This window comes from Staurois parvus, unplaced genomic scaffold (genome assembly GCF_062004578.1).
Source record: "Staurois parvus isolate SC_StPar_1 unplaced genomic scaffold, SC_StPar_1.0 ptg001255l, whole genome shotgun sequence".
Lineage (NCBI taxonomy): Eukaryota > Metazoa > Chordata > Amphibia > Anura > Ranidae > Staurois > Staurois parvus.
Window position 1 is genome coordinate 985,703 of NW_028319051.1, and position 14,494 is coordinate 1,000,196.

Here is a 14,494-nt window from a genome sequence, read left to right on the forward strand (position 1 = left end):
TGCCTCCCTTAGCAAATACCACCTGGAAGTGTGAAGAGATCAACCAGATTTAGAAAGAAGCAGAGCTTCTCTGACAATGAACTGAACAAAGTTTACTAAAACTGGAGGGTGCAAAATCTGCGGAGAAACCAATCAGCTTCTCATTTTGGAGAGCCAGACATCCCCTAGTCTATCCAAAACCTAAAAATACAAAATGTTTTCACTTTACATACACATTAGATTGTGCTGGTTCGGGGTTAGATATGGACACATTTCGTGTTCAGGTCCTTTCTCACGGGAGTTCCGTTTTTTTTTTTCATCAGTTGAGTAACGTTTTTTCTCTTTCAATAGTTTTTTTATTTTCAATTTTAATAAAATACAAAACATCTCCCTGAAATGCACGGGAGGAAAACAAAAAAGTGCAATATTTCCGTCAATGATTTAGTCATGTGAAAAATTGGATCAGTTTACATCAGTTTTCTTCATCCGTTACTCGTCAGCTTTTACATCAGTTTTTTTACATCCTCTACTAATGCAAACATGGAACGTATGTCTGTTTACATCTGTTTTTTCAGACATTCTGGGAAGGGGGGGGTTATGGAAGAAAAGAAAAATAGGGTTTTCTTCCAATCAAAAAAAGGGATATTTACGGATGCAGACATCCACTCACTGGCTAAATCCTGCCGCCTCAACCTCCGGAACATTTCCCAAATCCACCCCTTCCTGACCAATGACACCACAAAACAACTTATCCACACCTTGGTTATATCTCGCCTCGATTACTGCAACTCCCTCCTCACTGGTCTACCGTTACACAGGCTTTCCCCCCTTCAGTCTATTATGAATGCTGCTGCTAGACTCCTACACCTTACCAACCAATCAGCGACTGCTGCCCCTCTCTGCCAATCCCTCCACTGGCTTCCACTGGTGTCAGTGACAGGAATAATGCTGCATGGTTGGTGTTGATGGGAAGAACAGTGCCCTATCATTGGTGTCAGTAGTAGGAATCATTTTTCATCATTGGTGTCAGTGGGAGGAATAGTGCTCCATCATTGGTGTCAGTGGTAGGAATCAATCCTGATCATTGGTGTCAGTGGAAGAAACAAAACCCTAAGGGCCAGTTAAAGGCAAGCAAAAAAAGGCCCACATTGGACTGTAGGTCGCAGTTTGGGGTCCACTACCTTACCAGGATTGGTGGTCATTTTGTGATCAAACCAAGGTGGATAAAAATCAATGATTTAAAAAAAAAAAAAAAAAAATCTGATTTTTTTTATTTAAATCGGATTTTTTTTTAAATAAAATGCTTTTTGAGGAAAATATATTACCATCCAAAGGTTATTCCATCATGAAATAAAGATTAGTGTTTTATTTATGTAGAATAAGGCTGTATATGTTTAATTTTTTTTGTAAATAAATTCCATGAATCCATTCACAATGTCACGCTCTTCCAGAGGTTTCTGTAAGATTATTGGGCAGTTTCTCTGCCTACAAGATATTATCACAGATGTTGGTTTACTTTTGCAGTTCTCAAAACTGAATTTGACTCAGCGGAGATCACATGCCTCTTCTTCACAGCAAAAATGTTATAACATGAACAGAGTTAAGAAAAAGACCTTCATCCTAACTTCTACAAACCTATGAATACAGAATCAACCCCTTCACTGCTAAGTTTCAAGAAGTTCAGTGAATAGAATAGAAACAATATTTTTCTGATTGTTTGGAGTGGAATAGATCTGCACAAGAAGAAAGTGAAACTAAGTGTGAGGAGGAAGGGGCTGACAGTCTACGTTTCGTAAAATATATATATTTTGTTTAGCCAAATTAGTTACCAAACATGGATGTTTAAGCAAATCACATATGCTGGAATGTTATTGTTTCAGTTGAATAAATCTATTTAAATTGTTATTATTAAGGTAATGATTATTTTTCTCCTTCCTAAGTACAACAGAAAAGTTGTCCAAATATGAATGATTAACCTATTAAACTGGGGATAAAAAAACTAATATGAAAAGTTGTTATTCTAAAAATCTTCATCTACTTGTATATTAAAGTTATACCAGCAAGAATTAGTCTTTATGTAGAAAACTAGGATTTAAATCAAGCCTTACTGACTAGTGATTTAAATCAGTTTGATTTAAATCAAATCCACCCTGGAGCAAACAGAACAATAGTCCTCCAGACCGTACGCTTCTAAGACAGGTCCCTCTCTCCTAGTCTCTGGAATGTTTTTATACACATATATACAGTATATTTATATCTCTCACTATATATATATGGGCAGCACAGCAGCTAAATGGTTAGCTCTTCCGCCTGGCAGTACTCGGGGTCGTTGGTTCGAATTCCAACCACTGCACCACCTGCCTAGAGTTTGTATGTTCTCCCTGTGCCTGCATAGGTTTCCTCCGGGTACTCCGGTTTCCTCCCACACTCCAAAGACATGCTGGTAGGTGAATTGGCTCCTGTCTAAATTGTCCCTAGTATGTGTATGAATGTGAGTTAGGGACCTTAGATTGTACACCCCTTGAGGGTTAGGGACTGATGTGAATGTACAATATATATGTAAAGTGGTACGTAAATGGATGGTGCTATATAAGTACCTGTAATAAATATTTATATATATATAAATAACCCCAGTGCTTATACAGGACTCAGTACAGCACTATAGGGGTGATTGTGATATAAACTGAATGATAACTGTGCACATGTTGGTGAGGAAGAGGAGTCAGGTGACCTAGGATCACCCCTGCAGGAGACATGGCATGCCTTACACCTCCTTCAGGCCCCCTGACCCCAGCACCCCATTCTGCAGGCCCTCTGACCCCAGCACCCCCATTCTGCAGGCCCCTGACCCCAGCACCCCACTCTGCGGGCCCCCTGACCCCAGCATTCCACTCTGCCTTTGTTTCTGAAGTCCAGACTGGGGAGGAGTTCCTGCTGTGCAGCCATTAGCCTCTCATTCCTCCCCCAGCTCAGGCCAGGACAATGAGAACACAGCCATACAGATGAATACCATGCATGGGTTAGTGCTGGGACGGATCACATGACAACACATGAACCAGTTTCAGTTTCAGAAACACAGAGTAGCCACATAACAAAGAAATCCAGACACCGAGCGTACATTACCTCTCCTAGGGCCACACGCTGCTGTGTTCCCTCTCGGGTCACCTGCTGCTTCCTGTGGCTTTAATTCCTTTCCCTCCCCCCAGCTCTTGGGCAGCCCACGGGGTCAGTATGTGTTTGCCAACACTCCCCACTTCCGGATTCCAAGTCTAGTGGAGGAGAGTGAAGCCACAATGCATTACTTCCGCCTCTCGGTCATCATAGAGCGTGGGGAGGAGACAGAGAGGCGCTAAATGGAACCTCTCTGATAAATACCATGGAGATGACTGTGAGGCAAGGGAACAATGGTTAGGAGGACTGGAGAGTGATTAGTATCCTGCAACTGCTAGTCTGAAATAAGTCACATATGTTGAAATTGTACGTCAACCTAAGAACAAAAAAATAAACATGTTGCTGCTTTCTGGTCCTTAGGTGTGATGACAGCAATTCTTTTTTTATTCAAGATTTTTTCCCTTTTTTTTACCTGGTGGTCTTGCCAGTAACACACTTCCTGTTCCAAGTGACAACACTGCTCTTCCATAGACACGGTACAGTAAGGTTTTTAGGATGATCTCAGGCATGTTTGGTGGTCCTGTCAGTAACACACTTCCTGTTCCAAGTGACAACACTGCTCCTCCATAGATACAGTACGACAAGCGTTTTCACACACGTTGTCAGGCATGTTTGGTGGTCCTGCCAGTAACACACTTCCTGTCCTAGTGTGACAACTAGGGATGACCTCCATAGTGTTTTGGACAGGCATTTGACTGTCAGCTTTGACAGCTTCCTGACGGGCTAGCTGAGGCAGGTTCAGATTCCTGTCTGAACATGTCTGAGCTTATCGCTGGTCTGAACCAACCTGAGTCCGCCAGTAAGCTATCCCTGTACCTAGCCGATCATCTGCGGGTGACACATTCCCTGTCCTGAAGCCACATGCAAACAAGGAGCGGGTATACGTGTGACTGTATGTCAGAAAAATGCCTCAGCTATTTATGATTTGCTCCGTACAGGGACAGCTTCCTGGAGAGTTCACTCAGCTCGGTACAGATTAGGATACAAACACACCTGAGCTCATTCCTGGTTGTCACCCTACAACAGGAAGTGTTACTGGTTGGACTACCAAACATGCCTGAGCTCATTCCAAGTGACAGCGTTCGCTTACAGTTCTGTATCTATGGAGGAGCAGCACGGTCACCCTAGAACAGGAGTGTGTTACTGGTGGGACCACCAAATACACCTGATCTCATCTCTGGTTGTCACCCTAGGACAGGAAATGTGTTACTAGTAGAACCACCGAACATGCCTGAGCTCATCCCAAGTGATAGCGCTCGCTTACCATACTGTATCTATGAAGGGGCAGCGTTGTCACCCTAAGACAGGAAGTGTCTTTTTGGTGGTATCACCGAACACACCTGAGCTCATTCCCAATTGTCACTCTAGGACAGTAAGTGCCTTACTGGCACAACCACCAAATATGCCTGAGCTCATTCCAAGTGACAACGTTCGCTTACAGTTCTGTATCTATGGAGAAGCAACATGGTCACCCTAGAACAGGAAGTGTGCTACTGGTGGGACCACCAAATACACCTGATCTCATCTCTGGTTGTCACCCTAGAATAGGAAGTGTGTTACTGGTGGGACCACCAAATACACCTAATCTCATCTCTGGTTGTCACCCTAGGACAGGGAGTGTGTTACTAGTAGAACCACCGAACATGCCTGAGCTCATCCCAAGTGATAGCGCTCGCTTACCATACTGTATCTATGAAGGAGCAGCGTTGTCACCCTAGGACAGGAAGTGTCTTTTTGGTGGTATCACCGAACACACCTGAGCTCATCCCCCATTGTCACTCTAGGAAAGGAAGTGTCCTACTGGCACAACCACCAAACAGGTCTGAGCTCGTCCCCAGTTGTCACCCTAGGACAAGAAGTGTTACTGGTGGGATTACTGAAAATGCCTGAGCTCATTCCACGCGACAATGCTTGCTTACAGTTATGTATCTATGGAGGAGCAGCGTTGTGACCCTGGAACAGGAAATGTGTCACTGGTTGGACTACCGGTAAAATGCCTGAGCTCATTCCAAGTGACAACGCTTGTTACAGTTCTGTATCTATAGAGGAGGAGCGTTGTCACCCTAGGACAGGGAGTGTGTTACTAGTAGAACCACCGAACACGCCTGAGCTCATCCCAAGTGATAGTGCTCGCTTACCATACTGTATCTATGAAGGAGCAGCGTTGTCACCCTAGGACAGGAAGTGTCTTTTTGGTGGTATCACCGAACACACCTGAGCTCATCCCCCATTGTCACTCTAGGAAAGGAAGTGTCTTACTGGCACAACCACCAAACATGTCTGAGGTCGTCCCCAGTTGTCACCCAAGGACAGGAAGTGTCTTACTGGCACAACCACCAAACATGTCTGAGCTCGTCCCCAGTTGTCACCCTAGGACAGGAAGTGTTACTGGTGGGATTACTGAAAATGCCTGAGCTCATTCCAAGTGACAACGCTTGCTTACAGTTATGTACCTATGGAGGAGCAGCGTTGTGAGCCTGGAACAGGAAATGTGTCACTGGTTGGACTACCGGTAAAATGCCTGAGCTCATTCCAAGTGACAACGCTCGTTACAGTTCTGTATCTATAGAGGAGGAGCGTTGTCACCCTGGAAGAGGAGTGTGTTACTGGTGGGACCACCAAATACACCTGATCTCATCTCTGGTTGTCACCCTAGGATAGGGAGTGTGTTACTAGTAGAACCACCGAACATGCCTGAGCTCATCCCAAGTGATAACGCTCACTTACCATACTGTATCTATGAAGGAGCAGTGTTGTCACCCTAAGACAGGAAGTGTCTTTTTGGTGGTATCACCGAACACACCTGAGCTCATCCCCAATCGTCACTCTAGAACAGTAAGTGTCTTACTGGCACAACCACCAAACATGCCTGAGCTCATCCCCAGTTGTCACCCTAGGACAGGAAGTGTCTTACTGGCACAACCACCAAACATGCCTGAGCTCATCCCCAGTTGTCACCCTAGGACAGGAAGTGTTACTGGTGGGATTACTGAAAATGCCTGAGCTTACGTGACAACGCTTGCTTACAGTTCTGTATCTATGGAGGAGCAGCGAGGTCACCCTACAACAGGAAATGTGTCGCTGGTTGGACTACTGGTAACATGCCTGAGCTCATTCCGCGTGACAACGCTCGCTTACAGTTCTGTATCTATAGAGGAGGAGCGTTGTCACCCTGGAACAGGGAGTGTGTTGCTGGTGGGACCACCAAATACACCTGATCTCATATAACGTGTCGGTAACCCCGCCACGCTACTGATTTTTTATTTCTCCTCTGTTCAGCAGTGATAGAGCTTACCAGACCACCCTGGGTTTGACTCAGCCACAGCTAGTGCACATTGACAGTATAGTCTTGCCATGTATGTTGCACATTATTTCTACTGATCATTGGTGTACTGCGGGTGGTGTTCTTACAGTTTATGCTGATCTGGATAGCGGGTGCCATCACACATTTGGATCAATTTCCTTGTGCTAATTACTATGGTGTACACCAAGGTGTTTCCCAGCTGTCATTATTACTTTGATCCCTGCATCCCTGCTACTTATAATACAACCAGCTTTTTTTTCTTTCTATACCCACTGAGCACAAGTGCATTTTTGAAACTGTATTGTTGTTGATTATCTAATACTGATATTGGTGATTACTTGCAATATTGTGGGTTTGGACCAGGGACGGACTGACCATTTGGAAACTTGGGCACTGCCCGAGGGCCTGGGGTCAGTAGGGGACCCCCTGAGATGCCCCTGGTACCTTTTTCATATGCTTTTTTGAGTTTGGGCAAGGACACAGGGCCACATGATCCCCTATTGCCCGGGGGCCCCATGAGTTGTCAGTCTGCCTCTGGTTTGGACTTGCAGCCAGGTGTGTAAGAAAGGTTGAGATCTTTCAGAAGGACAAAGCCAGGAACAGGGGACCCATCGGAATCATGCATCTCTTTTGGGGGTGCCTCTCCATTTATATCAGAGTCTCCATCAAAGTCTCCCTTACATCGATGTCCCCTTCACATCAGTGTCCCCCTTTAAATTAGAGTTCCCATCAAAGTGTCCTCTTACACAAGAGGGTTGGATAAAATTTTGCAGGGGGCTGGATTTGGCCTGCATACAGCAGTCTGGAAAACTCTGGTATTGATTTTTGGAGAATAAAGATATTGTTTGATTATCCTATTCTACTCCCAAACACATCAATTGATGCAAAGATTCTTAATCTTGTGTTATGCTGCTTGTTTTTATAAATCTCAGGACAGCAGTTTATACATTTCCTTTTTAGATTAATTTTGGTTGCACTTAATATACAGAATATGCTACTTCTTTGACACGGTGGAATGTAACACAGCAACCTTTTTTGCATTCATTGTTTTAATATATGTTGTAAACTATACAATATTTAAACTGAATGTCTTTTTTGTTCAACCAGATTAACTATATGTAACTATGTAATTCTGTCATTGTATCTAATTTACAAAAAAAAGAGTTGCAAAAATAAAAAAAGGATATTGTTTAGTGTCACTTTAATCAGAAAAACTAAAAAAGCAAGGAAAATTTATTGATAAAAGCTGTATTGTATTTCAAGTGTTTGTAAACCCGCACCTTATAAAACAACCCGTTCAGTTTAAAATAGAAATGAAAGGAAAACATTTGTGTGTGTGTGTATATATATATATATATATATATATATATATATATATATATATATATTTATATAAATTATAAATATTTCTTTTTCCTTTTTTTAAGTGACCCTCTGTTCTCAACTGCAAAAGAGCTGGGGGAGGAGAAGCAGCAGGACACTGAACTTCCTAATGAATGGCTGTGCGGGGGGCAGGACAAGTCTGATCATTGGAGGAGAGCAAAACTAGAGAACTGACCATGCTGTGCTCTTCTTCTTAGTGTGGTCAGTTTTAAGTGGAAAGCAGAGGGACTGGCAGGAACACCAGGGATTTCACACAGAGGAAGCAATACAAAGAGAACAGGAGATTTCACACAAAGGAAGCAATACAAAGGGAACAGGAGACGTTTTCATACAAGTACGTTGGTACAGCAGGCACATATCAGAGATATGAAATATTGGGTTTATATGTTCTTTAACCTGTACTTACTTATTTCTGCACATTCATTGTGGATCTTCCATATATGTTCTTTTCTGGGTAAGTGAATACTAAATGTACAATTTCACTGCCTTACCCTTGCCTAGAAATTGGAAGAGGACAAAACAGGTTTTCCCCATTTCCAAATATTTACACCACACTCTCTAAAGGTCTAACCTATTGATGCACCCACTCTACAAACCAAATACCTTATTCTGAGCAACATCTAATTAGCATTTTCTGAATAGGTTTTCCATGATGCATGCACCCTGTTCACTTTAGCTGTCTGGGAGCTGTCTGAAGAACCAACTTGGATGTCCGGAAACCCCATGACCATTATCATCGCTGTACTGTGACATTGAATGAAGTACAGGAATAGCTAGAGGCCCCACAGAGCAATCAATCCCTAACCATCAATAATTACACCAGGAGATAATATTGATCTATTGTAGCTTAGCTACAGTTACATCAGTGCCTAAAATATTCTGTATCTGAAATAAGATAAATTGGCGGTGTCTTTTTATTGTTAATAAAGATAACCCATATACTGTGGCTAATAATCTAGTCTTGGCTGATTTCCTCCATTTTGTGTTCTATGGCTTGGACAAAAATGATAGGGAATCTTCTCACGTGTTATTCAACAGTCTAAAAAAAGAGCCCGTGCCATTGACTTTCACCACTCACCCCCGAAATGGTTGAGGTACGTCATGGAAATCCATCTACGTTACCTCAGGGCATGGAGAACTCAATAGGACAGACGGGTACTGTCACACAGATAAGATACAGACAACAAACTGAGAGGTTGGAGACAGACAGTACATTCACAGCATCGGGATAATTTGGGACAGGGGAAACAGCCAAATGATGGATTTAATGAGCTGAAGAAGGTAGAGTAGGTGTAGGCCAAGTATGACCATCTCCTAACTTTTGTTAGTTTAAATCCAAGCAATCATTCCAGTTCAACTAGGGAGAAACAGAGAGGGAATTGGGTAACTTTTGAGGTCTCTTGATCTGGGGTTGCCATTGTCTACTGACTGCAAGCAATATGTCTTGCACCATCATTTGGCTTCAGGTCAGGTGAAGAAGTCCACCTGTAATATGTGGACATTGTTGAAACAGTCAAAATTTTGCTTTGGCATCTCAACTTTGGGTTTGCATAGGTGACCCTTTAACGAGCTTTAACAGGACCAATAGACTGCAAAAAGAGACAGATAAAAAATAATTGTATAGTTTGATTTCAGGAGAAGTTTATAATCAAGGTGAGATGAGAACCATACAAGAAGGTGATGAAAGTGAGGGGAAGGAGGAACTGAGCAGAAAAGAAAGCTCTAATCGAAACATGAGAGATTCAGTGGGTCACGAGGACTTTGAAGAGTTTGTTCTCAACTTTGAAGATTATGACCTTTGGGAATCTATCAAGAACCATCTTACCCACCCTGATGGAGATAGTATTGGTAAGTAGAAGAGACTATTTTGTTATGCTGAAATAATGCTGAATTTTTGCAACTTATCTTTTTTAATGTAGACTTGTCATTGGCGAAATATGTGGGCTGCCAATGCTTATTTCTATACCCATTCCTGGTCAATGACTACTAATTTGCTCATTATAGGTGTATTTTTAAAGGTAACATATCAAGATAGAAAATAGCCGATTGACAACTTCTTTTTTAAGAAAAGCTTTGGGGCCATAATCCCCATGTTTGCTTCACTAATTTATAAGCCACTGGCATGGGATAAGTCAGGAGTTGTGAGTTCACAGGGTGCATATTTGTTCTAGGTGACTGACTCACTGAGTAGGAAAACAAAATAAAGAATCACAGCCCCAGAGTTTGAACCTTGAAACAGCTGATGGAGTAGATTATAAATTCCACTATATTTAGGTTCATTTTTAAAGATTTCCACTTCCTACGTGGAGTTGAAAAGCCTCTTTTACATATTAATAATATCAATCTTGCTTGTCCTTTAGCAGGCCCTTCAATATGACCCACTCCATAATGTAGAGAATGCCCCTAGAGTTCTTTTTATCTTTGCAATTTGATGTAGAGAAAAATGCCCCGGGGTCGGTGAAATGAAAAACAAAATGACCCAGTATTGATGGGAGGACAAAATGCTTGAAGTAGGTGGAAGGATAAAATTGTCCTAGAGTTGGTGTTCAGTAGTAGGTGAAATGTACCAACATCAAAAGCCCAATAGGAACTAAAGGCACCTGTGTTGGTACTCAGTAGGAGGAAATGTGCTTTAGTTTTGGTTGTAAGAAGGAGGAAAAAAACCCCAGCATCAGTGTTCAACCGGAGAGAAAAATGCCCCAGCGTCAGTTGTCAATGGGAGGGTAAGTGCCTAAGCATTGGGGGTTCAGTAGAAAAAAACCCAGTGTTGGTCCTTCAAATGCAGGAACCCTTGTATAGTTGATGGGCAGTTGCTAATGCCAGAGACCTTGTCCAGCAGATTTACTTCTATGATAGGACCAGGGGCGGACTGACAATTCATGGGGCCCCCGGGCAATAGGGGATCATGGGGCCCCTGTGTCCTTGCCCAAACTCAAAAAAGCCTATGAAAAAGGTATCAGGGGCATCTCATGGGGCCCCCTACTGACCCTGGGCCCTCGGGCAGTGCCCGAGTTTCCAAATGGTCAGTCCGCCCCTGGATAGGACATATCCTGGACCTGAAGGACTGTGGGGTTCTGTATAAATATATGGATAGTCCTGCTGGATGCGGGACATGGGCATAAGCAACTACATGCAACTCAAATTTCTCCCCTGACATTTTGGGGAGAGTGTATGAAATTCTGGTCTTTTTTGCTGACAAAGATCTGTATGAAGGAATACTCCTCCCATCGTAGTGCAGCTATGCAATTCTATGAGCCTAGGAGCGAGTTATTAGCCTTCAAAATACATGCCTATTAAGCATAAAACAGAGCAAGCATTCTCACCTTGGGTTCTGTTGAAGCCTAGGGTTCCTCCAGAGGTTACCAGAGGATCCTTGTGCAATAAACAATGACAGATCGATATCCCGTCTACAATAACTACCAATGTAAGGGGGCAATTTCCCACTGAGATCCAATGTAGGAGATCACTTCTGCACTGATGATCAAAGTAAAGGGGCTTTTTTTCCCAATGACCATCAACTAAAGGCAGCATTTCTCCACTGACCACCAATGTAAGATAACACTTCTCCACCAAGCACCAGAACAAGGGGACACTTTTCTAGTTAATGATTATTGTAAAGGAGCACTTCAGATTTCGCATTCTGTGCTCTGTATTTTTGTGGCCATCATTATTAATTGTAAAATAACTTGCCCCGGGTGTCAAATGTTCTAGGCATCCTTGAGACCCTAAATTAATTAAAAATTGTATTTGAGGTAAAAAGGTTGACTAAGGCTGGATTAGAAAGTACAGCATCATGCCCCTCCATTATTCTGCTGCATTTGTTATAGATATTCTCTATAGGGTGCAATAGAAAACTGATGGTAGTGTTGTTTGCTTCAAGCCATAGTTATTGGCCACTCTTGTAATCTGAACCAAATTTCGATTGACTTGAAAGTACAGTCATAACTGAATACAAAATGTCTTCCTCACTGTCATGATGTCATTGACTTTTAGGATATCCCTAGAATATTGACTCAGCCGATAAAATGGCCGCTCTGCATATATTGCAAACATGGATGCAAACATGGATGCATATAAATCGAACATGCAAACTTTTACAATATTTGTAGCATGTTGCGCAGCTTTACAAATCATAAACAGCTTCCTGTATTCTTTTAGTTTAAAAAAAAAATAAAAATAGTTAACTGAAAAAATAAATATATACAAATAATGCTTAAAAGAAGAAGATAGGGTAGGTGTATGTTAAATATGACCAATTCCTAACGGAGCCTTTTTCAACCAGGGTGCCTTCTGGGCAGGGCTGGGACAAGGGGTGGGCAGGAGGGTTGGCTGCCCTGGGAACTGTGTATCATGTGAGGTGGGGGGCACCACAAGGAGGTTGGGGGGGAGGGGATTTGTGTTGGCAGGGGGAATTTGGGGGTAAGAATTGTTCCAGGAGGGAAAATTTGAGAAGGTGTGCTAAGAGTGGTGATTTGAAAGGATTTTTGTTGGGAGGGGGGATGGGGGAAGAAGATTAGTGCTAGGAGAGAAAATTTGGGGGGTTTGTGGTAGAAAAGGTAATATGGTGAGGGGGGAGGAGATTTGTGCTAGGAGAGAAAATTTGGGGGGTTTGTGGTAGAAAAGGTAATATGGTGAGGGGGAGGAGATTTGTGCTAGAGTGGTAATTGGGGGGAATATGTGCTTGGATGAGGGATTGGGGAGAATGTGTGCTGGGAGGGGGATTTGGAGTGGGGGGAGAGGATTTGTGCTCAAGGAGGAAATTTGAGGGGTAGAGGATTTGTACTAGAAGGGGGGAATTTTTTTTTTTTTGCGGGGTGGATTTGTGCTGGCATATGGGGAATGGGAGGATTTAAGCTGGGGAGTTGGGATTCATACTGGAAAGGGGATTTCAGCAGGGAGAGGTTTTGTACTGGAAGGATGGGATATTTATGCTTAGAAGGTAAGCAGGCAGGCTAGTGCTCATTTTTTTTTGTGGGAAGGGATGTTTGCTGACACACAATGCGTATACATCTTGGAGGGGCACAATTTGGCAAGTTCACCCTGGGCTCTAGATGGCCTTGTCCCGGCACTGCTTCTGGGTTCTTCAGGGGTGCCCTGGCAAAATGCCTAACAATTGACCCACATGGGCCAAAAATTGTCATCAAATATTGTCTTCATTGTGCAGCATTGTAACCATGGGCACAATGCAAGATAGCTGCTGGCATCCTAACAACCGAATCATAAATTGATCAGGAGGATGTTGGGTGCCCGAGGCCATCTTTGTTTGCCCCTCCCCTGCCCCTCTCCATCAGCACTGGTGTCACTTTAAATTACTTTAACAATTCTGTGCTATGATGTATATGTAACTATCTAACATAAATAAATCAATAAAAGCATAAGCAGCCACCACAGCGTTGCAAGCAACAATACACAAAACACAAAAACATGAGGGTGCTAACGTTTGTTATGGGAAATTGTTCCAATTGCCAAAAAAGAGCTGTAGGTATGTACTTCGTTTTCCATTTATCTATAGTTAGCAGGCTTGTATTTATTTAATGGGTGAGTGCATAGTGAGTCCACTCCATCTGATATTGCATTGTTACAATTCTTCCTCACTGATGTAAGGTGATCTGATGTGCTTGATGTGGATTATGGCACCCCATTTCTCTTTGGTGTGCTTGGTTAGATAAGTCGGTAGGCTTTATATCTGATCTGTATGGGTTATTTATAACTATTCTTATTTTGGTTGTCTGCTTTGTGTAGTTCTGAACCTGGAGGAACCTCCAGCAATGCGCAGGCAGCTGGTGACAAAGTGTCGGGGAAGCAGGAAAGATGCCACTGTAGTCCCCCCACCGATGAACTGGACTAAGAAAAAACCCGAGCGGAAAGGACCCCATGAGGTGATCTTACCCTCCTCATGATTGTAAGCTTTGCATGACACTGAGGGGTAGATTTACTAAATCTGATGCAGCTGTGCATAGTAACCAATCAGCTTCTAACTTCAACTTGTTCAATTAACCTTTGGCAATAAAACCTGGAAGCTGATTGGCTTCTATGCAGACTTGCACAAGACTTTGTATTTTTCAGTTTTAGCAAATATCCCCCTTAGGGAGACACGATAAAAGATTCCCCAGTGCTAAAAGCTTGTCTTATCTAGTTCTGATTTTTATAAAACAGAGGTGTCACATATATATATATATATATACTTATACAGGTATACCTCGGTTTATGAACACCTCGGTTAACGTAATTTTTGGTTTATGAATGAAAATCCATTGAAGATAATGGCTCGGTTTACAAATTGTTTTTGCAATACGAACGGATTAATTGGTTTTCGATGTATTTACAAATTTTTTTTAATCATGTCCCTGTACAGTATTTATGCCTTTAAAGTGCACTTTATTATTATTATTACATCAAATTTATATAGCGCCAAAGGGTTTGCTCAGCGCTATATAATAGAGGGGGGGGGGGCAATACATGAAACAGCACAGCAACAACAAACAGTGAACTTTATAAAGAGTTTTGAACAGATAGACTTTTTTTTACTTTTTTTTGACCTCCGGAACAGATTAATTAGTTTTCAATGCATTTACGATTTTTTTTATTAATCATGCTCCTGTACAGTATTTATGCCTTTAAAGTGCACTTTATAAAAGGTTTTGAACAGATATACTT

General features: G+C 42.4%; 2 protein-coding genes across 4 annotated transcripts in view; one reads left to right on the forward strand and one right to left on the reverse strand.

Moving 5' to 3' along the window:
• STK11IP (serine/threonine kinase 11 interacting protein) overlaps window positions 1-3,257 on the reverse strand; it is a 74,915-nt gene extending 71,658 nt beyond the window's left edge. Inside the window, exon 1 of the mRNA XM_089660633.1 lies at window positions 3,103-3,257. The gene's annotated coding sequence lies outside the window, so the exon portion shown is untranslated. The remainder of the gene's footprint in view (window positions 1-3,102) is intronic.
• A 6,168-nt stretch (window positions 3,258-9,425) lies between these two features.
• The window catches only part of SLC4A3 (solute carrier family 4 member 3), a 68,077-nt gene continuing 63,008 nt past the window's right edge, over window positions 9,426-14,494 (forward strand). For all 3 annotated transcript variants that reach the window (XM_089660635.1, XM_089660636.1, XM_089660634.1), the window contains exons 1-2: window positions 9,426-9,685; window positions 13,580-13,716. In XM_089660635.1, coding sequence (XP_089516761.1) covers window positions 9,496-9,685; window positions 13,580-13,716 — 327 coding nt within the window. In that variant the 5' untranslated portion in view covers window positions 9,426-9,495. The remainder of the gene's footprint in view (window positions 9,686-13,579; window positions 13,717-14,494) is intronic.